The sequence below is a fragment of the Sander lucioperca genome, chromosome 17, assembly GCF_008315115.2.
Source record: "Sander lucioperca isolate FBNREF2018 chromosome 17, SLUC_FBN_1.2, whole genome shotgun sequence".
NCBI classification, from domain to species: domain Eukaryota; kingdom Metazoa; phylum Chordata; class Actinopteri; order Perciformes; family Percidae; genus Sander; species Sander lucioperca.
The window spans coordinates 10558273-10584879 of record NC_050189.1 but is presented as its reverse complement, the minus strand read 5'-3'; the positions used below and the strand labels follow the sequence as shown (position 1 = coordinate 10584879).

The following is a 26607-nucleotide window of genomic DNA, read 5'->3' as shown; positions in this document are numbered from 1 at the left end:
TACTGAAATGGTGTTATGATGTAAACATACTAGAGCTGAAATGTTTTTGTTATAGCAGCCAGTATCTCCCAAATCTGAAAAATGTCCCCCCAACTCGCTGTTAAGAGTCTCTCTCCCGGGTGGTCACATAGTAGAAAAACAAGACAAAATGTCTGCAGTGGTTTTGAGACTGAAATGTTATCATGCTAAATGCGACATGCTAACAGTGACAAAGCCACCAGACTCCTTTGACAAAAACAGTCATTTTACGGTAGTTGCTGCTCTACCGCTGCCTCCATCGGTTAGTTAGTTTGTGTTTTAGTGCGACTGAGACCAAAGTACTTGCAACGCGCCGGTATGCAACGTTCTAAAACCAAGCCCCCAGGAAGAGCGCCATGTCTTAAAGCCATGGGCTTAGCAGATAAGGGTGGAACTGCACCCCATGGCCCAGAAAGAAACTAACTAAACACCTAAAGGGTCCTTGTTGTTGTCACGTTTTAACATTTACTAGTAGCCGAATCCAGAGTTATTAAACTAGGCATTATGAACGCACAGACTGCACTGCGCATGCTCATATGACTGTTCTCCCGAGGTCCTGTAGCTGTAATAATGGATAATGCTAACGCTAATGGTTGTAATTCACCATGTGTTCTATTAATACATCCATGGTATGTATGCTGTAAAGCCTGTAACGTGGATGAGAGATGAAGCCATGGATGTTATTAAGAGAAGCTCTGTTCACGAAACTGCAGGCTAACCTTAGTAGCTAGCGCTAGCTAGTAGCACGACATAATTACATCTCCTTGGTTGTCTAAATGCATCCATCGTTTATTTAGCTAAGCATGTAAACGATCAGGAACAACGAAAACACAATGTTTAACTTTAGTGAATATTTTCTACAATGAAAAGGCAAGTTCATGAGTTCGCCACTAAGAGACACGAGAGAGAAGCTCATGATCGAGCGTGTTGCTATGACAACACAAACAAACTTGGTTGGTAGTGCGCATGTCCGTCGTGACGTCATGGGCCAGTCAACGCGGAAGATCCGAGCTCCATGTTTGCGTTATGCACTTTTGAGCACTCTCATTGGAATGTACGGGGCTTCCCGCCGAACACTGTATCCAGTTCTCTTAATACATCCATGTCTAAAACCTGCCAGTTTATAGGTGTATTAACGAGACCAGACAGTGTATCATCTCCACAGCAACGACTCTTTGTACTTCCGTTCTAACTTCCGACTTTCAGGCTTTTTTGTAGCTGGATACATCATTTGTTGCGTCTAAAAATATGAATGTGGATAACGTCAGTGATAGTGAGATGCTTGCTACAGTTGCATTTCTAGTGATGAATCAGCAAAACCCTTTTATTTCTCTGATTCACGGCTTTGTTCTATCGCCGCTCCCTCTCTTCAGTCACTCTCTAGCTCGCTCCACCGCGTACCGTGCTCGCTCGTTGAGCCTCCGTCTGAAACTCTCTTCAGTTCGAACAGTTGACAGTTTGTAACATAGGAATAAAATGGATTATGGATCATTTTATTTCTATAGTTGGTAGCTGAGTTGACCAGCTGACTCCTCTGTTGGCTGTTGGAACAGGTGACGTCCTCTCACGTTCTAAAACCAGCCTCTGTGACTTGAGTCGCAGCGAGACCATCAGCTGGTTTGAGTCCAGCTGAGACGGGCCGCTTCAGACCAATACGACTTTTCCTGCAACGTTCTAAAACGGTTTTGTCTCGTCATAAATCTTTGGACTGAACTGGGCTTTGAAGTTCGTTTGAATTCTCCAAAGTCACACAAAAACACAAACTAACTAACCGATCGCGGCAGCGGCAACTACCGTGCTTTGCGCGGTAAAATGATTCTGTTTCTGTTAAAGGAGTCTGGTGGCTTTGAAGAGGACAGAGATAACGGTTTCAGTCATAAAGGGCAGTGTAGCAGCAAGGTAAAGCTGTGAAAAACTTCTAAATATAGCGTACACTTAAAGGTGCTCTAAGCGATGTTGGGTGACGTTACTTCTTGTTGACGTTCAAAGTATTTTCAAACAAAACGAAGACTAGCCGCTCCTTCCTCATCCCGCCCCCTCCCTTCTGTGCTTCAGCGCACTAACACCCCCCCCCCCCCCCCATGTTTGCTGTATGTGACAAAACATGTTGTAGCCTAAAAAACGCGTGACATCACTTAGAGCACCTTTAAACTGATATAGATGTTTTTAAGTGTCTAAAATGTGTTTAGCAGCTGCCCCCGTCCACAGCAGGACATTAGCTTAGTTTCCGTGTCGGTACTCCTGCCTGCTCCTCCAAACTGGGGGCGTGCCGACCGCCATCTACTGTAGCTAACACACTATAGATAAATAGCTCAGACAACCACACTTATAAAAAAAAAAAAATATCTGAACTATCCCTTTAATCGTGCTTAGGGTGCACTAACTGGGTCCTCGGTGTGTGTGTGTGTGTGTGTGTGTGTGTGTGTGTGAGACTATGGAGAAGTGAGACTACGGAAAATGAATAATTTGAGAACACAAATTAGTAGGCGTAATATGTGACCTCCAGGGGGAGCCATACCTTTCAAAACCTCAGCAGTGAACTCGGTGCAAATGTTGAGATACGGGAGCGCTGTTGGGTGCTACTTTTATCACTTTTTAAAATCCACAGCTGCACAGTCAGTAGGCTATCCTCCCCATTACATAAATATCAACTATCTATGAGACTACAAGCAAACGGCAGCGAAGCCTTCAAAGTTGTCCAGTAGCCTTTTTGGTTAATACGTCCTCGCTACTTACAGACAAAAATATCTTGTTTAGTCTGACTGTGTTCCTGTACTGATGCTTGCTTCTTGTCTAAACCTCCTCTTCTTTTTTTGTTGTTGTTGCCCTGTGCCATCAACCGGGCTCCGCTTTACCTGGGAATTCTGGGAAACCTAGGTCCTTCAGGTTAGACTCCAGTGGTTTGATGGTTTTGATACATGCTGTGCTCTGTGGGGGGAAACGACGGGCGACGGTTTAATGTGTCTCATGACGGCGTTGAGGTCGATTCACTTCAAACTTTAAAAGTTTGAATTTGTAGAATTGAAATTTACACTTATTTTTTTCTGGCTAAATCCTTTTGAGATATTGAATTTCAAAGACATCAACCTACTGTTATGCAGATGCATTTATCCCAACCCTGATCTCTTGATTTGTATCATTACACATTGTTTAGTATTGTGGTATCTGTTTTTAATTAGGAGCAACACTTCATGGAGAGTGTGAGAATGAGTGAAAATCAGATAATGGGTTGATGTCTGCAGGGTTTTTTTGTTTGGTTTTTTACCCTCTCTTTACCCCGCAGGACAGGCTGGACACTCAGGACTGATCATAATCACCCTAACTTTTGCATAAAAGCAAACGTTTACTCCAATTGTGTTACTGAGGATTTATCATTCTGATGTTTTCTTGCCATTTTGAAAGAGCAAAATTGTGTTTTGGGTTTTTTTTTCTGCTTCTTCTTTTCCATTTTTGACGGACAAAAAGTTTTTCTGCGGTAAAGCTGCTCTTTAGGAAACAAATGCTCTCATTAGCAGTCCCAAACAGAATCTGCAGATTGTTCTTGTTGTTTTCAGCGGTGATCCAGAAAGAAAATCTGCGGGTTTTATTTTTAGATTATTTGTATTTGTTTAAAATCTGCGGAAAAACCCGCGCAATTCTGCATCTGCAGATTCCGTGTGGCCCTGCTCATTGGTGGATATAAAGCTAGTTTGCAAACTGGCAGAAACTCAGCTTTGTCTCTGAGAAATGTTGACTACAAACTGAACTGAAACAACTGAAATGATATGTAAAATGCGTCAATGAAGGGCTCAAGATGCCTTGCAACATTACTTTATGTTCCCTAGCAACACTGAGACGGCGTATTAGAAAAACAATACGGAACCGGGGAGGGGGGGGGGGGTAATATTCCGACAACAAAACTTGGATATTCTCAGAGAATATAAAGTCAAATTTGATTGTGACTAGCGATTATTTTGCATCTGTCCACTGCTATCGCCTCATCCAAATCAGGATGTAATATGTTGATTCCGGGCTGAAATTACAAGTGTTTCCTTATTGCAAAATTAAATTGCAAGTTATAATTTCATTAGGTCATCCACTGCAGGCGTAATACACAGCAAGCGGTGGCATCTGTGATGATGAGGTTGAAAAAAAAAAAAAACACAATTTTTCGGATTTAGTTTTTCTCATAAATTTGCCTCTTTAATCTCTGGGATTCTGAGTTTTTTCTTTGAATATTACCCCCCTTCCCCCAGCTCCATCATTTTTTTATTTCTTTTACCTGCAATGTCTCTAATACGCCGTCACACAATACACCAACTTATATCAGAATGAATATTATATTTTTATAATAAGTTGGTTTTTTTTACAGCTAGTTCTATGATGAAACTCTTCAGTTTTGTTTGATTTGAACTCATGTAGACATCTAAGCTATTTCCTGTGTTTTAAAACTTAACAAATGATTATAAATAGTTATTTTTAACATAATATTGCTACCTGCAGGTGATTTGTGAAGGCTGGAGATATACTGTACATGATTTGTTTATTTCACAAGTCTGTTTTCAGTGGCTGCATTGTAAAAAAAGAAAAAAAACACACGGTCTGGGTCATTTTAGTTCCCGTCTATACAGTTTAAATTATGGAGTGAGAATATGGTTTAATACATATTTTCCAGTTAAACGAGCCAAGAATGTCAACCACTACATGGCAACAACATTTCATATCCCTTGTGTTGTCCTCGGCTCAAATTTGGCCCATTTTCAAAGTTTTTAACATCAGAAATATGGGTTTCTTTCAAACAAATTGCCCAAAAATAACATGGATGTACATTGTACGGAACCCATACAACATTTAAAAAAAAATATGATTATTTCCATTAAATTTGTGGTCTTTTATTTAATTTTATAGCATTTGAAGAGAATGTTTAAATGGTTTCAAAACCGTACCCTGACTAAACTTTTGACAGTCTGTGATCCACTCAACATCCTCTGATCTTAACTCATAGTCTAAATAATTCATAATTTCTGCTTTTTTTAACTAAAATATTTGCTAAAATGTCATATAAATTAGGTTTATTGACCATGAATTTAAAGAAGCGCTGAGAAAAACGTTTAAAAAAAAACATTAAAAGCATAGAAAAAAGGGACAAAAACATTGGATAAAGCGCCAAAAAAAGTTTGGTTACACTTTACTTGAAGCTATCTACATACAGTAAGAGTGACATGACACTGTCATGAACGTGTCATAAACATTGTAAACAAGTCATAAACGTTTATGACATAACGCTTCTTTTATTAAGTGTCATTCAGTTTTTGTCATGACAAGTTATGGTTATGGTTCATGTGTCATGACAGTGTCATGTCACTCTTATGTAGATACCTTCAAGTAAAGTGTTACCAAAAGTTCATTTTCAATTTTGACCCGGAAAGACAACAACTTCATGGTTGACGCGAAGACAACACAAAAAAAAAAACTTCTAAAATCTCACTTGCGACTTGATAAATGGCAACCAAACTGATCCTGGCAGGAATTTAAAGAGAGGAAACATTATTGTGTTAATTAGTCAGTAGTCATTCTGTACCTGACCTTTGACTTTTGCCGGCTGCGTGTAAAGGTGCACCAGGTCCCGAGGGTCCCCGCGGGCCCGCAGGAAGCGGCGGCGTTAAAGGAGAGAAGGGAATCCCCGGCGCTCCCGGCCAGCCTGGCTTCCCCGGACAGAAGGGAGATAGCGGCGTTCCCGGATTCCCGGTAAGATACCTTTTACTGAATTCAGAGGTGGAAAAGTAACGACTTACAATTACTCACGTTACTGTAATTGAGTAGTTTTTGTCTGTACTTTTAAAGGTCCCATGGCATGAAAAAATCACTTGAGGTTTTTTAACATTAATATGCGTTCCCTCAGCCTGGCTATGGTCCCCCAGTGGCTAGAAATGGTAATAGGTGTAAACCGAGCTCTGGTATCCTGCTCTGCCTTGTAGAAAATGAAAGCTCAGATGGACCGATCTGGAATGTGCTCCTTATGAGCTCATAAGGAGAAAGGTTACCTCCCCTTTCTCTGCTTTGCCCACCCAGAGAATTTGGCCCACCCATGAGAAAGAGGGATACATCATGGCTTGCAAATGAGCGAAGCATGGCAGTTGGTCAAGGCCAAAAAAATCTGTACTTTTACGTTTACTTAAGTATGTTTTGTTTGAAGTGTTGTACTTTGCTACAGTTTAAATCACATCCAATACTGAGTAAAAAAACAAAATTGCAAGTAAGAAATTGCATGCCATAAACTACCACTGTTAAAGTAACTAAGTAACTTTTAGTCTGAGCTACTTTTTACTTAAGTAGATTTAATTATTATTCAAATCTTTTTATTGAGATTTTCAAAAAAGGAGAAAAACAAACAGGGTGGTGTCTTCCCAAAGAACATGGAATCACACACACCACATAATAGAAACATACATACACAACATGGTGTAAAGGTCATCCAAAAAGCAAGTGGAATAAAAGCAATAATACAAAAATACAAATGCATCAAAAAAAAACGGAGGGAGCCTCTTGTAGCGTACATAAGTTTCTCCAGCTTTAGATGTGCCATGACACACGCTACCCATTTTGAATGGGTTGGTGGTTTGTTAGATTTCCACTGTAACAAGATTAGTTTCCGTGCTAATAACGGAGAATAGGCATGCATCAGCCTGAGTGCGTGACAGTAAAGCTTCCCTAGGTGCTTCCCCAAATATTGCAGTTGCTGGATTTGGTTGTATGTCTTTTTTTTTTTTTTTTTTTTTACATATATATGAATAGGTCTCACAAATGGCCACCCACAATGGAGCCAGTCTTGAGTAGATTTTATACCGGTAATTTTACTTGTACTTAAAGGTGCTGTAGGTAGGATTGCGAAGATCCAGGACTTAGCCAAAAAATGTGAACATCGACAACTTCTCAGTCCCTCCCACCTTTCCACTAAAGCCCAAAACGGTCTCCTAAGACCCTCCCCCCACAAGGGAGAATGAATGTGTGTGCATGAGCAGTGATTGACACGCAGTTAGACACCCCCCCCCCGGCCCTGATTGGTGCATCTGAACAGGGAGCTGTGGATTTTTGCAAATCGCACTACAGGCTGTAGGTGGTGCCAGAGGAGCTGGATTTTTTTTTTTAATTACCTGCTTCATGTAGTTCTACTGGAACATAGGGTCAGTTTCAGCAAATATGACAGAAAGGTAGTTTTATAAGTCTTACCTACTGCACCTTTAAGTAAAAGTTCATCAAAGTAATAGTGCTTTTTAACTAGAATATTTTTTGTACTTGTTCCACCTCTGGACTGAGGTGTAACTGTCGGGTCTTCTTTCTTCCCAGGGTCCCTCTGGTCTTCCCGGTTCTTCTGGTTTGAAGGGAGACATCGGTCTGCCCGGCGTTCCTGGATTCCCTGGTTAGTCCACAGTACTGTAACTGCATTTTTCTGATTTCTTCCTACGATCCAAAAAAACCTGTATTTTTAGTCAATTTGTCGAAAGCAAAGCCCAAACATGTGCTTCATTTGTGTTTTGTTTTTTGTTTTTTTCAGGACCAAAGGGAGACCCGGGACTCCCCGGCGGCAGCGGCCTTCCTGGAAATGCTGGTGACGTCGGAGCGCCAGGTGGGTCGACACATTCACCTTTTCACTTACAGTGATTAGTGCAGGGCTTCCGCGGGGTCCTAAAGTGCTCATATTATGCTCATTTTCAGGTTCATAATTGTATTTAGAGGTTATATCAGAATAGGTTTACATGGTTTAATTTTCAAAAAACACTATATTTTTGTTGTACTGCACATTGCTGCAGCTCCTCTTTTCACCCTGTGTGTTGAGCTCTCTGTTTTAGCTACAGAGTGAGACATCTCCCTTTGTTGGGAGTTGCACATGCGCAGTAGCTAGTATCTTCGGGCCTCCGCTCTAACTAGCTCGGTTTGAGCATTGTATCGAGCATTGTAACATGTCTTACAAAGTGACGCACCTTCGTCTCTGAAGTAAAGGCTGGACTACAACAGAGATGTTTGGAGCAGTTTGTGAACAGTGTTTTCTGTTGGAGATGGTAAGTCCCTTTGGGGTGGACTTTTTCACTTTGTAAACCTATAATGTGCACAAAAAAGATATATAACACAATAAAGGTAAGGGGAAAAGCCAAAAAGCATAATATGAGCACTTCAAAGCTATAGTGCGTACTTACTGTCGCACCCATGAGGAATTCTAAGTAATGACAACAACACTGACGGAGCATCCACACGATACAAGCCTTCCGTGATCGCGCATGCCCCCCCCCCTCCTCCACGCATTTGCTAGTAGCCACGGAGGACACGGAGGATTAAAAAAACATGATGGACTCTTAAGAAGAGGTCATTATCTTCACTCGGTTTTCTTCACGCGAAGGTCGCCGGACACCACAATTTTCTGACAGGGTTCATACATTTTGAAAAAAACTGGAAAAGTTATGGAATTTGAAAAATGCGAATTCCAGGCCTGGAAAGGCTTTGGAAACAAAAACAGACCCAGAAAGTTTTGGAGAAGTCATGGATTTTTTTAACACAGCATAATAATGTGATTAATAAATGTATTTTCACGTCGTCTTAACCTCAACGTTATATTCTGGGCGCGATATTACGAATCCCACTATGAACCACATAAATTGTCATTCATTTTATTGTTAAACCTCTGAGGGTAAACTTAAACACAGATTTTTATTCTTATTGTATAATGTCGTCTGACATTTTCAGGAATACATAGTCATGGAAATTTGCCGAAAAGTCATGAAAACGTCATGGAAAAGTATTGGTTAAAATGCGTATGAACCCTGTTCTGAACACAGTCACACTGAGAAATCCAGAGAGAGTTGTGTCGAGCTGAGAGTCTTAATTAGCTTTGTAGCAACTCATTTGGCAACGGCTTGAATGTAACAGATGTTCATTAATATCAAAAAGTTACGCACTAAAGCTTTAAATCAACACAGAACATTTAGATTTGGCTTTAAAATCAGTTAATATGTCTCGTGGAACCTCGGACTGATTATTTTCCTCTCTAACATTTGATCTCCAGGCCCTCCTGGCGACCCCGCCATTGCTCCGACTCCCATCTATGTGAAGGGAGAGCGAGGACCCCCTGGTGTTCAGGGCCAGCCTGGTGGTCGGGGACCACCCGGCCCTCCTGGGCGTGAAGGACTTTCGGGTGAGTGAATACGGCGCGATGAAGGTCACGGGACAGTTGGTGATGAAGAATTACAACAGAATTGAGAAATACATTTATATACATAGTTATGTTTTCATGTAATTGAGTTCTTCCTACGAAAGAAGATTCCTAAGAAAATAGGACGGACCTATTTGTTGCAGTGATGTTTTTCTTTGTCTTTAAAGTTTGTTTAAATGTAATTTTTATGATTTTCATTTTGCTGTATACATACAGTATATATATTCAGCTTATCCATTGTTCAGTTCGAATAATGTTTAAGGTCCGGCTTTATTGTCATTACAAAATGCAGAATTTCACAATAAAATGCAGTTGTAGCTGCTCCATGCTTCATACAGATACATTTAAGAAGACAAAATAATTAAGTCAGAGAAGAATGGAACAACTAAATCGAATCAAATGGCACTCTGTTAACTTTTAGTGATGATTTTTCATTTTTATTAAAGGGGAAATATGCAGACTTTTTTCGGGTTGAATGGTGGTCGTCTCGCTCCCCCCTAGCGCCTGTGAGCGGAAAAACCACCCTTGCAACTTTTGGATCGCGTGATATCCGGTCTCGCGATGTATCGAATTGCTTTAGGCACTGCACACATCCGTCCATTTAGGAACCGGCTGGTAGCTGGTAGCATGGCTGAGCCGGCAAAAAAGAAGCAGAAAGCTTGGAAAGCATTGTCAGAGGAACAGAGAAAGAGGAAACAGCAGACTGACCGAGCGAGTTTTTACGACAGTGTTGCCAAATATCTATTCCGAAGCTGTAGGGGGAGCGCTATAGAGAAACTTGCGAGCAAAAAGCGAGAAAACAGCGAAGAAATTGCCAAAACTGCATAGCGCCCCTTTAAATCAAACTCTTGATATCATGTCTAACCTTTTTGCTCGTCTAACAGAAAGTAATCTCTCTCTCTCTCTCTCTCTTTCTGCTCTCAGGTCAGCCCGGCACCCCCGGAGATTCTGGTCCCGAGGGTCCTCCTGGCTTCAGCGGCGTGCCCGGCAGGAAGGGAGACAACGGCCCGGCCGGTCAGCCTGGTGAGTGAAGCAGGAAGCAGACATCACCACTCACCTGGCTCAGCCTAGCAACGACAAGCCAAGCTAGAAACATAATGTGACTTTGTGATTAAATTAATTGTTTTTTCAACAGTAATTAAGATAAGATAAGCCTTTATATTACATTATCTCATCCAATGCGTTCAATAAACATCCGATAAACCTCACACAAGACCCCCCTACCTTTCCCCACACTCACAGAAGAACCCACAGCACATCCTCCCCCTCATATTGCACTTAATTCTGCCCAGATTGCACATTTCCAATTAAATCATGCTGTGATCAATAACGTATGTATTGCACAATGCCCAAATGCACAATTGCACAATACCATAACAAAGTTTGCAAAAAGTAAACGCTCTCTGATAACTAAGTGCCTACTGTAGCTTCCCGTTGGTAATATATGCCTTTCTAACGATTTGAAGTTTACAGTACGATTACTCTCAGGATTTATTGCTAAGACCATATGTTAAATTAAATTATTTAAAAAAAAGCTTATTTACAATAACTTATAAAAACAACTTTTATTACCAGTCATTTGCTGTTAAACGACAAAAAGAAGAAACACTAGATGGCAGAAGGCTATTTTACAACAACATTGAACGCAACACAAGCTTACGGAGGCGCACTCAAACGCAACATGAAAGTCTTGTCTCTGTTGCTTCTCTGGCAGTGTCCACGCTGTCACAGAGTGCAGCTCTTTTGTCTTAAACAACAAAAATGAAATAAAAAGAATAATAGTAATTGGATTTCTAAAACAAATGCAACATCGAAATAACTGAATAAATAGAAAGAAATCTTTTCAAATAAATAAACTAGGAAGGCGTAGTGACGTCTGAAGTCAAACAAGTGAAATCTAAAGTAGATTACGCCCTAGGACGTTTAAAAATTACATCGCGATTCATATATATATATATATATATATATATATATATATATATATATATATCTTTACACATTTAAATTGATTTCTAACCGATTCATGATTCATCGTTCCATCCCTATGCCTTTCTCTTGATTTTAGGTCAGCGTGGCTACCCTGGTCCCCCTGGTTCCGACGGTCCACAGGGTCAGCCCGGTCCTCCAGGATCCGTCTCTGCTGCCCACGGCTTCCTCATCACCCGCCACAGCCAGGCTCAGGATGTGCCCTTCTGCCCCGACGGAACCAGCCTCATCTACGACGGCTACTCCCTGCTGTATGTGCAGGGCAACGAGAGGGCCCATGGACAGGACCTCGGTACGGAGGGTCTTTGTTTTGCTAAGGCAGTGTTCACACTTGGCGTCTGTTTTACATTATAATCCTATGGAGTAAACCGTGTTTATAAAAAAAAATAAAGTGAATGACCGATTTTTTTTTCAGCTCAGGGCGTCTTTTTGAAGTTGAAAAAAGTTGTAACTTTTCTGGAAAAAAAGACGCCCTGCGTCAAAGCGCTTTTTTGACAAGCGGAGTAAGGAGACCGGTCGTATCCATGGGAGCGTGCCTATTTTCCCACAGCCCTATGTTCCCACATTTCTAAGATTTTTTTTTTCAAAATTAAGCCCTATGTTCCCACATTTCCTTTTTCATAAATTTGTATCAGATTTTATCCCCCTAACCCTAAAAAATGTGGGAGGATAGGGCTTAAATTGAAGGGAAATAAATGTAGGAACAAAAGACCTAATGTTGAAAATGTCCTAGAAATGTGGGAACATAGGGCTGTGGGAACATAGGGCCTAATTTTCAGTGAAAAGAAAATTCTTAAAAATGTGGGACCATTGGGCTGTAGGAACATAGGGCTGACCCCGTTTCCATAACAACAAGAAAAAATGAAAAGGTGCAGATAGATAGACTTGTGCTAGTGTCAGAGCACAGCGAGTTATATGATATGTTCAGGGAATGTTGGTTGGGGGAACTTGCTTTGTTTTATCTAACGTTAGCACCGCTCCACATAGCACTCTTGGATACTGTAGCAGTAGCTGTTGTTATAGCAACATAAGACGCCCTCTGCTCCTTTTTGGAACCAACACGCTGCTTTTTGTTTTTTTTTTCAAACTACAAAACCACCCTAGTCAACTTTTTCTTGTAAAAAAAGACGCCAACTGTGATCAGGGCCTAAGCCGTCCCAATTTATATTGATTTCATCAAAAGCACTTCATCTATTTGACCTCGTCCTCGCTCTGTTCCAGGCTCGGCCGGCAGCTGTCTGCGCAGGTTCAGCACCATGCCCTTCATGTTCTGCAACATCAACAACGTCTGCAACTTCGCCTCCCGCAACGACTACTCCTACTGGCTGTCCACGCCCGAGCCCATGCCCATGTCCATGGCCCCCATCACCGGAGAGGGCATCAAGCCCTTCATCAGCAGGTAGGGCCGAGACGGAGACGGAGACGCTGGATTGCGCGCTCCATTTGTACTCGGAAGTCGGAATTTCCGAGGTCAAAGTCAAAAACGCCTCCTGAAGTCGGACAACCTCACAGTAGCCCAAGCTCAAAATCCAACATGGCTGCCCCGTGCGTCAACAGTAGTGAAAGCTGTAGTAACATACAGTTTATTAGCACTTCTGTCTTATTTTTGTGTCTCACTAAATCAGTCGTACACACAGTCCTGTCCAACTTCTACCTGTGGACATGTTGCTACGCTGTTTGTAAAACGGCGTAATGCATTGTTATCAACTGGCATTGCTAACAATGGCTAACCTGGTTAGAGCTAACCCCAACGTGAATTCCGACTTGTTTTAATGCAGGGGTTCTCAAACACATCACAAAGGTCCGCATCTGATTTTTATTCCAGGTCAAAGGTCCACAACAATTGGCGATAACAAAAAAAAGAAGCATTCGGTCCATTTTTTAAGCTTCATGCAGTAAAAGTATAGCAGTATTCTTAGCTTTGTGTAGTAAAAGTACAGCAGTATTTTTAGCTTCATGTAGTAAAAGTACAGCAGTATTCTCAGCTTCATGCAGTAAAAGTACAGCAGTATTCTCAGCTTCATGCAGTAAAAGTACAGCAGTATTGTTTTTTCCCGCCTTTTTGCAACATTTTTGACGATTTCTTTCTTGTATAGTCAACATGACAATGATACATTAATATAACAATGTATTGATCAATAGAAAATGTATTTCAAAATAGAAAATGTTACACCTCATAAAGTATTCATAGCACAAGGTATGGTCCAGGTCCGGACTGACTTGCCGTTTGGTCCGGACTTTATGAAGCCCTGTTTTAATGAAACGCTCCCCTCGGGGGCGACGTCGTTCCCAGCTCCAGCTTCTGAGTTCCGAGGTGAATGGAAGGCACTACAAAGGCAAGCATGCGAGGTGTTTGATTTGACATTTCTGTGTCCAGGTGTGCAGTGTGTGAAGCCCCAGCCATGGTGATCGCAGTCCACAGTCAGACCATCCAGATCCCCACTTGCCCTTCAAATTGGGAAGCTCTGTGGATAGGCTACTCCTTCATGATGGTAGGACGGTCCATTAATCTGTCGATTCTTTTCTGGATGAATGGCTTCGTCGTTTGGTCTACAAAATGTCAGTTTTCAGTGTTTCCCAAAGACCACGATGACGTCCTCAAACGTCTTGTTTTGTCCAGAACTCAAAGATGTTCAGTTTACTGTCACAGAGGAGAGAAGAAACTAGAAAATATTCACATTTAACAAGCTGGAACCAGAGAAGTTTTCCTTTTTATTTCCATTAAAAATGATTCAAACCGAATAATCGATGATCAAAATAGTTGGCAAAAATATCTTTATTGTTTTTTGCACTCACAGGTAGTACATTACAGTTGCCGATTAATTTGATAGTTGACAACTAACCGAATAATCGATCAATCTTTGCAGCTCTACACATGACACATACACATTTGCACTAAGCACAATTGTTTACAAAATGCCCCTAAACATGACAGTAGAGCTGGGCGATATGAAGAAAATCAAGTATCACGATTTTTTTACTAAACACGACAATGTGGATATTGCGGTGATATTGTAGGGTTGACTATAGGGGTGCACGATTTGGAAAATGTCACGATTTGATTCGATTTTAGGCTCAAGATTCGATTCAAAATCGATTTTTGATTCAAAAACGATTCTCAATTAAAAAAACGATTCACAGTATGTGAATGTAGTTACTTTTCCCATGTGATTGCAGTAGACATACAATCAAAAAAAAATAAATAAATAAATAAATATATATATATATATATATAAATTATTGATTTTTGGAATCGGTAGAGCTTGAATCGAGATACGAATGTGAATTTATTTTTGCGCACACTCCTAGTTGACTATTGGTGCTTTCACAAAATATTTACAAAGTGAGAGATACAATGACTAAGTTGGTAAAGGCAAATAATAGAACAGCTACAGTCTAAGTTCAGAAAATGACATCACTTTACTGTAAGGCAGCCTCTAAAACCAGAAACAGACAACACTTGTGTCATATCACGATATTACAACGTCCAAAATCTCAGAGGATATGTAGCCTCATGTATCGATATCGTTATAATATCGATACATTGCCCAGCCCTACAGGACGCTAAATATCACAACGCCACGCTTAACCCAACTTTTACCTTCGTCTGTGCAGTGCAGTGTGTAACCAGTCTTGCCTCTCCTCCGCAGCACACCAGTGCGGGTGCCGAGGGCTCCGGTCAGGCCCTGGCCTCCCCCGGCTCCTGCCTGGAGGAGTTCCGCAGCGCCCCGTTCATAGAGTGCCACGGCCGAGGGACGTGCAACTACTACGGCAACTCCTACAGCTTCTGGCTGGCCACCGTAGAACAGTCTGAGATGTTCAGGTACGGACACACGGGGCCAGCAGGACGGTTCAGTGATAAGAGCTGTTGTCGTTGTTTCAGTACACGTCCACGGCAAGGTGCTCTTTGGCAAGAAGCCCAAAACTGATTACTCATGATCATGTGGGGTTAGTCAGGAGGTCTCTCTCGCATTGCCAGACCCTCCTCCACAGCGCCACGGAGGAGGGTCTGGCTAGTCCACAGTATTGGCATTCTTTAAAGGAGAATTCTGATTTCAGCACGTAGCTCTGTTGTTTGTGGTCACGTAGTGCTGTCAGTAAAAGACGTGAAAGGGGAGAGAGAGGGGGGAAACCTGCAGCAAAGGGCCGCAGGTCGGAGGTGCGTCGAGGAGTAAACCTCTATATATGGGGCGCCCGCTCTACCAACTGAGCTCCGGGCGCCCCGGACTGGACAGATAGTCTAGCTAGCTGTCTGGATTTACCCTGCAGACATCTGAGGAGCAGTTAACCATAGTCCTCATGAATCCTCCGGAGTTTAGAACGCCAGCACAAAGAAAGAGGAAGGAAACGGACATCTGGCCAAAAAGAAGGATATCTGGCAGAATTACCGGCAGCACCGGAGCAATCCTGGAAGTGGAAGGTCGTGGATATATACTAGTCAGGAGGAGAACAACAGAAGAGATGCATTTAAAAAGATGTGACATTAAGACAAGAGAAAAATAACGATAGATTTAGGACAATAATACCAAAATGATCATTGTTTTCTAAACGGTTGAACTCTGGTTTTGAAACCAAACTATTTGTAATTTGACTGTTGACAGGGGCCTGATGGTTTCTCATGATTTGTACTCTGAGCACAATGACGATATAAAGATCTATGTATTCTTTATTCTATCTACTGTATCTATCTATCTATCTACTGTATCTATCTATCTATCTATCTACTGTATCTATCTATCTATCTATCTATCTATCTATCTATCTATAATGAACACATATATCCATCTCCCTGTCTTTGGTCCTTACAGGAAGCCCCAGTCGGAGACTCTCAAGGCGGGTAACCTACGAACGCGCGTCAGCCGTTGCGTGGTCTGCATGAAGAGGACGTAACGGCACATGGCAACGAGCTACGTCACCATTTCGGGGGACGCACGATCAATATCAAGAGATGATTGGATGACGAGGAACAAGTAGGGGGATGGGGGGGGGGGGGGGGGAGGGGGCGGATAGGCCGTCAACGTGACAACAAGGTGGAATTCCAATTGTGCGTTGTCTTCGGAAAAAAAAACAACTTACAACTTAAACAATGGTGCTACTGTACGACACAGCGTAAATACATTTTACATTTCTTTCTTTCTCTTAAGAAGTACCTCAAAATGAAAGCAGAGAAATATCCACTATATGGTGCCATGATGGATGTGTGAAAAAAGCAAAAGTGCATTTTTTTTTCCCATTCTTTTCCCTTCTTTCCCAAATTGATCGTTTCTTTTTTTTCTCCTTTTTTATTGAATCACTTTATGACATTGGTGCAAGAAAAACGTGATATTGTACCATTTCTAGACAAAAGAGCTCTTTTTATTTTTTTTGTTTATGGCCTTTACGATGAGGAGAGGATGGTCACCACGGCTACCAAATCCAAATCGGCACTTTGACTTCGGAACATCCAAGATGAGAGATGCACTGACGATGAGCTTTCCTTTAGTGAGACTGCGGTTTTTTTTTTATTAGTTTTTTTTTTTTTATTACTAGCTCTTCATTCACACGCTCTTTCTCTATTTGGTGGTACTAACCCTGCTGTAGCCCGCCTTCTAACCCTCAGCCTACACCTTCTTTCTCCTAACTTTTTTTTGTAAGTAATAAAATGTGTATATTGTGTAAAACACCTTTTTTGTTTTTAGTGTATTAGGTCCTGAATCGGTACCAGCTATTTGTTATAAGACAATTTTCCAGGTTCTTTTTAGCTCACGCGTTCACACACAAACATACACACACACACACACACACACACACACACACATTATTCACTTCATTGCTCACTGACACACATCAACTCAGATATTGTACAAAGTAAGGCTTTTATGAATGAAACAGTATTTTATATATAATAAATATATATTTGAAAAAAGAGGATAAAAAGGTATATAAACTTTATTCGGCTGTGGGGAGATTGTTCACTGTTTTCAAACGCAAACAAAGGTCAGGCATTACACCGAAAACGTAAAGCTCACTATTGAGCACAGACAGAGCCATTTTCCCTAAAACATGCCAGTCGCTTAAACCTTTCGTATTCAATTTGTAGGATTAATAAATGTTGAACTGAAATAAAGTGGATGTGCTTTTTAGGTAGTCTAATGATTGGGGGAATGTTGCAGATATTTGTGCAAAAAGGATTTAAATTAAATCTTGGCTCCTTGATTAGAACATCTTGATATTGTTTTTTTTGTTGTTGTTTTTTTTTAACATTTCCAGGTGCTGGGCTTTGCTTGTAAAAAAAAAAAAAAAAGAGGGCCTGAGTTTTTGGGGCCTGTTTTTTTTTGCACCAAAAACCTTCAAATCCACTTTTGCTGACTTGAATTTACATCTAAAATCAGTTCAAATGTTCCCACTCGACCCTGTCGAAACGCAGGTTTAAGTGTCTGTACATTTCAATTCTCTCACATCAGCTGTCCAGACTCCTGATGTACTCAACGGTACTGAACGTCTACAAGAGCTGTTTTAGGGGGGGGGGAGAAAAAAAATGTTCCTGTGATTTTAATGTTATTTTTTATTTTTTCAAAACAGCTTTTATGAATTCTAATGATGTCAACCTGGGGTGCGATTTTAAAACTGTGTATTTGTGTTTTTATTTCTTTTTTTTGTTTTGTTTTGTTTTTCATGTTATGTTATCCAGAAGTTGTTATAAACTTTTAAGACTGAAATAAATACTATGTCCAAAGTGCTGTCTTCTAAAAAAAAAAAAAAAAATGTCCTATCTCGTGAACATGTTAAGGATTTTATTCCAATATTATTTTGAGTATAAATATTGTGTGGAAGAAGTGTTGCAGCCTAACCTTGGGTTCAGGCCCCTCCTAAGAGTCACGAGATACAGCTGAGGGGTCATGAGATGATTAACGGGAGAGGAAAGAAGGAAAAGACAAGAGTAATTGGATTACAGGACCTCTTTTGGTCTAAAACTATTATTTAAATGATACCACGTGAGAAGTATCTTTGGTGGAACTGCTAACACCTCATAAAATAGTTTTTTATTGTTTATTGTCTCCGTGGGGAAATTAGGTTACGGCAGAAATCCCAACAAAAGACAAGAAAAACAAAACAAGACATCACTACACACAGTCTTGTATAAAGTACTTGAAATCAATACTTGAGTAAAAGTACAAGTATGTTACCAGAAAATGACTTTGGTAGAAGTTAAAGTCTCCTTTTACAATATTACTTGAGTAAAAGTCTTAAAGTATCTGATATTTACTGTACTTAACTATCAAAAGTAATTTTCTGATAGTAAATGTACTTAAATATTAGAAGTAAAAGTAAAAAAAAAAAACTTTGACTATGAACTTTATGGCCAAAGGTGTGTAACGTTATCTTCATCACCACCGTCGTCGGGGTGATCATCGTCTGTTACCATGGCGGCAGAGCCTGCACCAGGTGCTTCCATGACACTATCAGTCATTATGCTTCCTCCTCCTCTTCTTTAGTTTTGGCCTATGGTTATTTTCTTGCTGCTTGGCAACCAACAGGCATCATGTCACCAACTGAAATGGAGCGTGCATTATCTTGGCAATTTAGGAGCAATGATTCACCAAACCTGTTTTTTTCCAGTGTAACAAATTTCTTCTGATTTTATTTTGTAGTAACGAGTAACTAAGATGCTTAGGGGAAATGTAGTGGAGTAAAAATAAAAGTTTCCGGAAATATAAATAACGAAGTAAAGTACAGATACGTGAAAATTCTACTTAAGTACAGTAGTGAAGTATTTGTACTTTGCTACTTCTACTGTATTTCTCTTGGAAAGCCAATGTACTGTAGCATACAGCTATTGCCAAATATTGTATAGTAACAACAATGTTGGAGTAAATTTGTAAATTTGCTGTTTATAAACACATACTAAATGATAAACATTAATGCATCAATAATTATAATCCAGTTATTTAATATATATGATCTGAAATGGGCCAGTCTGCATGAGTACTTGTACTTTTAGTACTTTAAGGATATTTTGATGGCTAATACTTTTCTACTTGAGCAACATTTTGAATGCAGGACTTTTCTTTTTAAAAGTGCTTCTAATATCCTTCACTGGTCTCCGTCCAGAGCAACGGGATCTGTTGGTCCATTTCTTTAACTGTCTGTGGTTTAAGGATTGACGAGAGGATCAGTAGCAATCTCATATTTGTCTGATAAATATATTGCTACAGCCAGCAGCTGCTTAGCTTAGCACAAAATAGGAGAAATTGGAAAGCATATAAAGTTAGCGTTACTTCTGTTATCACTCTATTTGTATGGCTGTGTAACTAATGGTCATTTTCATTATTGATGCATTTCACAATTTTTTCAATTAATTGATTGTTTTCTCCATAAAATGTCACAAAATAGTGAAAAATGCCCCATTTAATTTGCCATTTATCTACAATATTTAGAAAAAACACAGTTACATATAATATATACATCACAATACCCCACAATATAATGTATCTCAATCAACCGATGCATTTTATTTGTAACATGAAAAATTGTACAACGTAACGTCAATAATATCTATGATAAATATAGTGAATAATCAGTGAAGTAGTGGGAAACTCTTGCCAGGGCCCTAGACCTCTATAGTGGCCTTAAAGTCCAAGGTATAATTTATGTAAATTAATTGCAAATTTGTTAGGGAAGTAGGTGGAGTTATGGGTGGAAATTTGATTTTCCCTTCAAGTGTTAAGGGTTGATCGGCCAACTCCCAAATTATTTGAAAAAAGTGTCTTCTATTACAGCCAATAACCAGCAGATGGCAGTATTACAGCACAGAGTCCGAGGACACACTTACCACCAAAGAAAACTGGTCTGACCCCATACCCAGATTACCCACACAACACGAGAAAGTTGAAATCATCCAATACATAATATGATGGATTCAGCATGAATAACACAAAATGCTCACATATATGTAATTCTTCATTCTTCTTCTGCACATAACTTGATATTCATGTCTTATTTTGGGTAAAATGACAACTTGTCCTAATTTGACTGTCCAATACAGTAGATGCTGACTGTTGCGGCTGTAAGCAGTCCAACAAAGAGAGAGATGCATAAACACACTGTGACGCGCTCAAGATTGTATTGTATTCCTCCACACGTAAAATACAACTAGCACTGCAGTTACCAAATGTAAAGTTACTTTGTGAGTCGAAATAAGTGCGTTAGTTCGCTCCCAGGCTCACCCCCTCTCTGTCAAAGCCCAAAAAACCCAGGTGAACAGGTGAGCAAACAAATATGTTATCACTCAAACCGCGATGAAAACAGCCACCACCTATAATATATGTGCACAATATAATAATCAATAAATAATATAAATGAGACCATAAACAACATACAATATGTGGCTCCTACACTGACAACCGAATGTGAGTTGATTAGAATCCGACCTAAAAGTGGGATCGGACTTCACCTCTCTACACGGTAAGTGTGAGTTTAATGTCATCATTTTGTAGTGGAAGGCACTTTCGCTTCCAGTACATATCCAATTATAAGACATCTATAGCATCTGCTCTGGCAGATACCTCGAAAGCCCTCTCACTTGCTACCTAAATAGGAAACTTTCTAGGATGTGAGAAGGAGGTGTTACCCCTCCTTGGAAATGGAAACGAGGGCTCGTGAAACTCTCTGACGCATCCTCGCTCATTAGGAAAACCATCTGCGAGTGTGTTTGCGGAAGGATTCACTCACTGACGAAGATGCTAATAGCACACACTCTGTGTTGTTTTGAAACTCTAGCACCAGTCTTCATCCCCATTGGGCCCACTGGTTCATCCATCAGTAATAAAAACCTAGCAGGTCACATGCTGGTATTGAAATGCCCCCTGCTTGGTCCACTGACCTGGCCCTCATCTTCCAAACTCTGACGCATCCTCGCTCATTAGGGAAACCACCTGTGAGTGTGTTTGTGTGTGTGTTTACGGGAAGGATTCACTTACTGACGAAGATTTTCATAGCTGCGCTAATAGTTGAAAAGCCAAGTACAGCAGATCCGCACATTGGACTCCAAGCCTTGGCCCACATCATGCACATATGGTAAACATACACTAGGTGCTGTTTTGAACCCTAGCACCATTCTTCATCCCTAGGGGGCCCACTGGTTCATCCATCAGTGATAACATGCTGGTGTTGAAATGCCCCCTGCTTGGTCCACTGGCCTGGCCCTCATCTTCCACACACACTCACACAAACACATCATCATCATATCTCTCCGCTGAGCCTTACTGTGGAGGCCTGGTAGTCAGCAGGGCAGCGCTAGGCGGTCTCCCCCAGGCTGCAGAGAGGTTCACTGGGTAAAAAAACATCCATGGCTTCATCTGGATTAAAGGCAGTGTCAGAAAGCTTACCATTTGGCATCAGCCAAACCTACTCCATCAACTCCTAAACCTTTTCCTGCACACACTGAATGATATGAATCAGGCTCGTATAATTAGGTGATGTAACTCACCCTCTGGTGGCCATATTGGGGGACCTAAGCTGATGCCACAGCTCCCAATGAAGACACTGAGGTCATGTCTTCAGTATGTTTTCTTTAAAGGGGAACTATGCAGGTTTTTTTTAGCATAATTTACCTTAACTGAACAGCTTCGGAGTCATTGGAATGGTTATATGACTTTTTTCGGGTTGAATGGTGGTCGTCTCGCTCCCCCCTAGCTCCTGTGAGCGGAAAAACCACCCTTGCAACTTTCGGCTGGCGAGCCGCTGGCCACAGCGTCAGGAAGGATCGCGTGATATCATTCTCGCGATGTAACGAATTGCTTCACAGCACTGCACACATACGCCCATTCAGGAACTGGCTAACAAGGTAGCGATGGAGTTTTTCACACTATCGTCATGGCTGAGCCGGCAAAAAAGAAGCAGAAAGCTAGGAAAGCATTGTTGGAGGAACAGAGAAAGAGGAAACAGCACACTGACCGAGCGAGGAGTCAGACACAAGTAAACATAGGAGCTGCCAAATATCTATTCCGAAGCTGTAGGGGGAGCTATATAGAGAAACCTGCGAGCAAAAAAAGTGAGAAAACAGCGAAGAAATGGCCAAAACTGCATAGCGCCCATAGACAGTATATAAGAATGGACCAACAGATCCCGTGTCTCTGGACGAAGACCAGTGAAGGATATTAGAAGCACTTTTCCGGTGATGGCTGAGCGTTACTGCGCAGCCTCCAACTGAGAGAGACGACGTAAATGTGACGTGAGCAACCTGTCTGAAAGTTGTAAGTCTTCTGGTAGCTGTGCCAAGAGAAATCTCAATCATTCCCAATCTTGCAGAGACGGAAAGCGTAGGTATATGTAAGGAGATAACATAGGCACAGGCTAATTATTGATCACTAAGATGCTAGTTAACATTAGTAATTAAACTTAAACAGCTAATGTAAGTTGAAACTGTCTGCGAGCTTCTCCTGTACTATACGGTAATTCCTCTACTATGCGACAGTGTCGCGTGGTTATGACACAATCGTTAGCCTATTTTTACAAAAACGTCTGCTACGGAGCCATAACGTGAGATACAAGGTAATGGAGCCTTTTATACATTGTCGTGTTTCTTTAGAAATAAACAATAGACAAAGTCTTTAAACGCTTCAGATGTAAAGTTATTCGCTGTCAAAGTGACGTTAAAATGAATGGCAGTCAATGGAATGATAACGGCGGGTGAGTGCTTGTTAGCATCAAAATGGCGCCACAGGAGCTACGGGTTGTTGACAGACGCTTACCCCCTTGATAGTGCCCCTTTAATAAGTTTAAGCTAGTGCTACCCCATAGGCTATGGAGCCCCAGGAGGGTCACAGAAGAAATATGTGAGCTATCTGAGCTAGCAAGTTTTGCTGTCAAACTACTAAGATAGCTTGGTTGTTAACAGGGCAATAACACATTGTGTTTGTAGCATTGACTCCTGTCTCATATAACTTGTCTGCCTTTGCTGTAGAGCAGTTTATACTTCAGCACAGCAGGTTCAACAGAAGTGAATGGTGAAACACAGCTAATGAACTAGCTTCCTCCAATTTGTATTCTAGGATTAGCATTGTCACCACAACCTGCTATAGCCTCGGGGTCTGCAGGAATGAGTTCTAAAACCTGGAAATGAGTTAAAAATTAGTTGGTTAGGTGCCTGAAATAAGGTCTGTGGATCCCACAAGCATAAGAGATTTTAACATTTTGTTCTACAACTCAAATAAAATGTGTCAGTAAATATCCCACTCTGGAATTTTGAAGCTTGTACGTGTCCTAAAAAAGGTGGTTGCAAACAAGTGGCTAATTGAGACCACAGCTAGATTTTAAACATCCGAACATGCAAAGTCAAATTACAAGTTGGAAGTTTAGTGGTCGTGACGTTGAAGTCATACGACCATGGTGTAGTTAGTTTATAGCCTATAGCTTTTTGCTTCTGGCAATTACATTTACCTATGAAAAATCCTAAAAGTAGTGTTCATTTGGGAAGATTATCTTGCTAAACAAAATGGTAAATATCATAAACTTTTGTGTGTCACAGAGCCCATGATATATTCTGCCTGCAATAATCCAATAGAAATTGGAAAATACTAACTTCCGGATTGGCCTACAAAAATCCCTGAATTATTGTATTGGTCAAAGATACAAATGTGGTGTGGCCGGCCCTTTAAGACAGTCAGGGAGATGAAAAATAAAGCCAACCCAAAGGAGAGGTCTAATCAAGTACAATAAGTGAAAACACCTGATGATGGGTTGGATGATATGGTGTTAGCTGCTAATTTACACATCCAGCAGACAGGGAGCAAAATTAGCATCCATTTTGTGCCGTGTTTCTGTCCTGATGAATGTAAGTCTAATATTCACTTTCCTTTTAGCTCTTATTCCTGAGAAAAAACATTTGACTCTTTAGCTGCTAAATGCTCCATTATCTTCACCAGCTAGCTAGTGGCTAACTGTAGTTACAATTAGCTACTAGCTAGCTAGCAGATTTACTATTTGGTGCTGGGCAGGTAGCATGCAGTAAGACACATGACAAACAGCTACTAGGGCATGTCTTTTATCTCATTCCTGTAGCTTTTAGGTTTACTCTGAGGGCCACATAAATACCTAAAATGTAAATGTATGAGATTGTATCTTGAAACCACTGTTTTTTATTATCATCATTCTTTATTGACAGACATGGACATACAATACAATCTCAGGACATACTCTGTACATCTTGAGTCTACAATCACAAACAAACAAGCCAGGGAGATTAAGGGGTTAAAAATATATAGATATATTACCAAAACAGAAGCAAAAAGATTATAATAAATATTTTGTAAAGCTTACAGAGGTCATATGATTTAATAGCTGTTTTATAGTTAGATATGGAAACAATGTATTGCTTAAAGTGGTCATATTATGCTCATTTTCAGGTTCATAATTGTATTTAGAGGTTATATCAGACTAGGTTTACATGGTTTAATTTTCAAAAAACACCATATTTTTGTTGTACTGTGCATTACTGCAGCTCCTCTTTTCACCCTGTGTGTTGAGCTCTCTATTTTATCTATAGAGTGAGGCATCGCACTTCTGTTCCATCTTTGTTGGGAGTCACACATGCGCAGTAGCTAGGTAAGGACTACTAGCCAGTCAGAAGCAGAGTATGAGGGCGTGCCACGCTGGCAGCTAGGCGAGCATTATAACGTGTGTTACAAAGTGACACACATTCGTCACGGAAGTAAAGGCTGGACTACAATAGAGCTGTTTGGAGCAGTTTGTGAACAGTGTTTTCTGTTGGAGATGGTAAGTCCCTTTGGGATGGACTTTGGGCTTTTTCACTTTGTAAACCAATAGCATGCACAAAAAAGATATATAACACAATAAAGGAAAGGGGAAAAGCCAAAAAGCACAATATGAGCACTTTAAATGCTCATGCTAAAATAACAGTCGACTTTTTGAGAAATACGCTTATTCACTACGTGGTTCAAGGATTGATGAGAGGATCAGTAGCAATCTCATATTTGTCTGATAAATATATTGCTACAGCCAGCAGCTGCTTAGCTTAGCACAAAATAGGAGAAATTGGAAAGCATATAAAGTTAGTGTTACTTCTGTTATCACTCTATTTGTATGGCTGTGTAACTAATGGTCATTTTCATTATTGATGCATTTGACAATTTTTTTCAATTAATTGATTGTTTTCTCCATAAAATGTCACAAAATAGTGAAAAATGTATTTAATTTGCCATTTATCTACAATATTTAGAAAAAAACACAGTTACATATAAGCTATATATCAATCCCCACAATATAATGTATCTCAATCAATCAATTAATTTTATTTGTAACATTAAAATACAATAATCCAATAGAAATTGGAAAATGCTAACTTCCGGGTTGGCCTACAAAAATCCCTGAATTATTGTTTTGGTCAAAGATACAAAGGTGGTGTGGCCGGCCCTTTAAGACAGTAGGGGAGATGTTAAATAAAGCCAACCCAATCAAGTACAATAACACCTGATGATGGGTTGGATGATATGGTGTTAGCTGCTAATTTACACATCCAGCAGAATTTTATTTGTAACATGAAAAATCGTACAAGGTAACGTCAATAATATCTATGATAAATATAGTAAATAATCAGTGAAGTAGTGGGAAACTCTTGCCAGGGCCCTAGACTTCTATAGTGGCCTTAAAGTCCAAGGTATAATTTATGTAAATTAATTGCAAATTTGTTAGGGAAGTAGGTGGAGTTATGGGTGGAAATTTGATTTCCCCTTCAAGCGCTAAGGATTGATCTGCCAACTCCCAAATGATTTGAAAAAAGCGTCTTCTATTACAGCCAATAACCAGCAGATGGCAGTATTACAGCACAGAGTCCGAGGACACACTTACCACCAAAGAAAACTGGTCTGACCCCGTGATAGGAAACTTTCAAAACATATTCCGTTACAGAATACAGATACATGCCCAAAAATGTCATTTGTAACGTATTCCGTTACATTACTCAATCTGAGTAACGTATTCTGAATACTTGGATTACTTCCACATTGAATTGCATTTTATAAGTGTAGGAATGTGGTTATCAAATCCTGCTTACTAAACAGGCCTATTCTGTTGTGTTCTTCTGTTCCAACTGGCTGAATGTGTACCTAAACAAGCAGATAGATTGTTGTATTTGTAGTCCCGAACTGCATACTACAAAAATCTAACCGCAGTCTAAGCTACCACAAGCTAATTTTAGCTAACGTTAGCTAGCATGTCAAACGGGGCTAATCAGTCTTTCAACGGCTCTGGAGCTAGTAAATCAGCACATAGGAGAATGTAAAGTCGCACGTCAACTAAGCAGGTAGCTACCTGATACAACTATAAAATAGCAAGGTGACCAGTAAAACTACAGCAGACGACTCCCTGGCTAATAAAAAAAAATAACTTACTTTAAGATGCTTCTTCAGGTTGGAGTAATT

At 40.4% G+C, this 26607-nt stretch overlaps 1 protein-coding gene across 7 annotated transcripts in view; it reads left to right on the top strand.

Annotated features, from left to right (window-relative positions):
- The window catches only part of col4a5 (collagen, type IV, alpha 5 (Alport syndrome)), a 94080-nt gene extending 76269 nt beyond the window's left edge, over positions 1-17811 (top strand). For 5 of the 7 annotated variants that reach the window (XM_035993822.1, XM_035993820.1, XM_035993821.1 and 2 more), the window contains 11 exons: positions 2896-2904; positions 5612-5745; positions 7345-7417; positions 7553-7624; positions 9056-9184; positions 10127-10225; positions 11268-11480; positions 12410-12587; positions 13566-13680; positions 14839-15011; positions 15997-17811. In XM_035993822.1, coding sequence (XP_035849715.1) covers positions 2896-2904; positions 5612-5745; positions 7345-7417; positions 7553-7624; positions 9056-9184; positions 10127-10225; positions 11268-11480; positions 12410-12587; positions 13566-13680; positions 14839-15011; positions 15997-16078 — 1277 coding nt within the window. In that variant the 3' untranslated portion in view covers positions 16079-17811. The remainder of the gene's footprint in view (positions 1-2895; positions 2905-5611; positions 5746-7344; positions 7418-7552; positions 7625-9055; positions 9185-10126; positions 10226-11267; positions 11481-12409; positions 12588-13565; positions 13681-14838; positions 15012-15996) is intronic. The other 2 variants (XM_035993819.1, XM_031304251.2) reach the window with 1 other exon arrangement.
- Positions 17812-26607: the final 8796 nt, after the last annotated feature.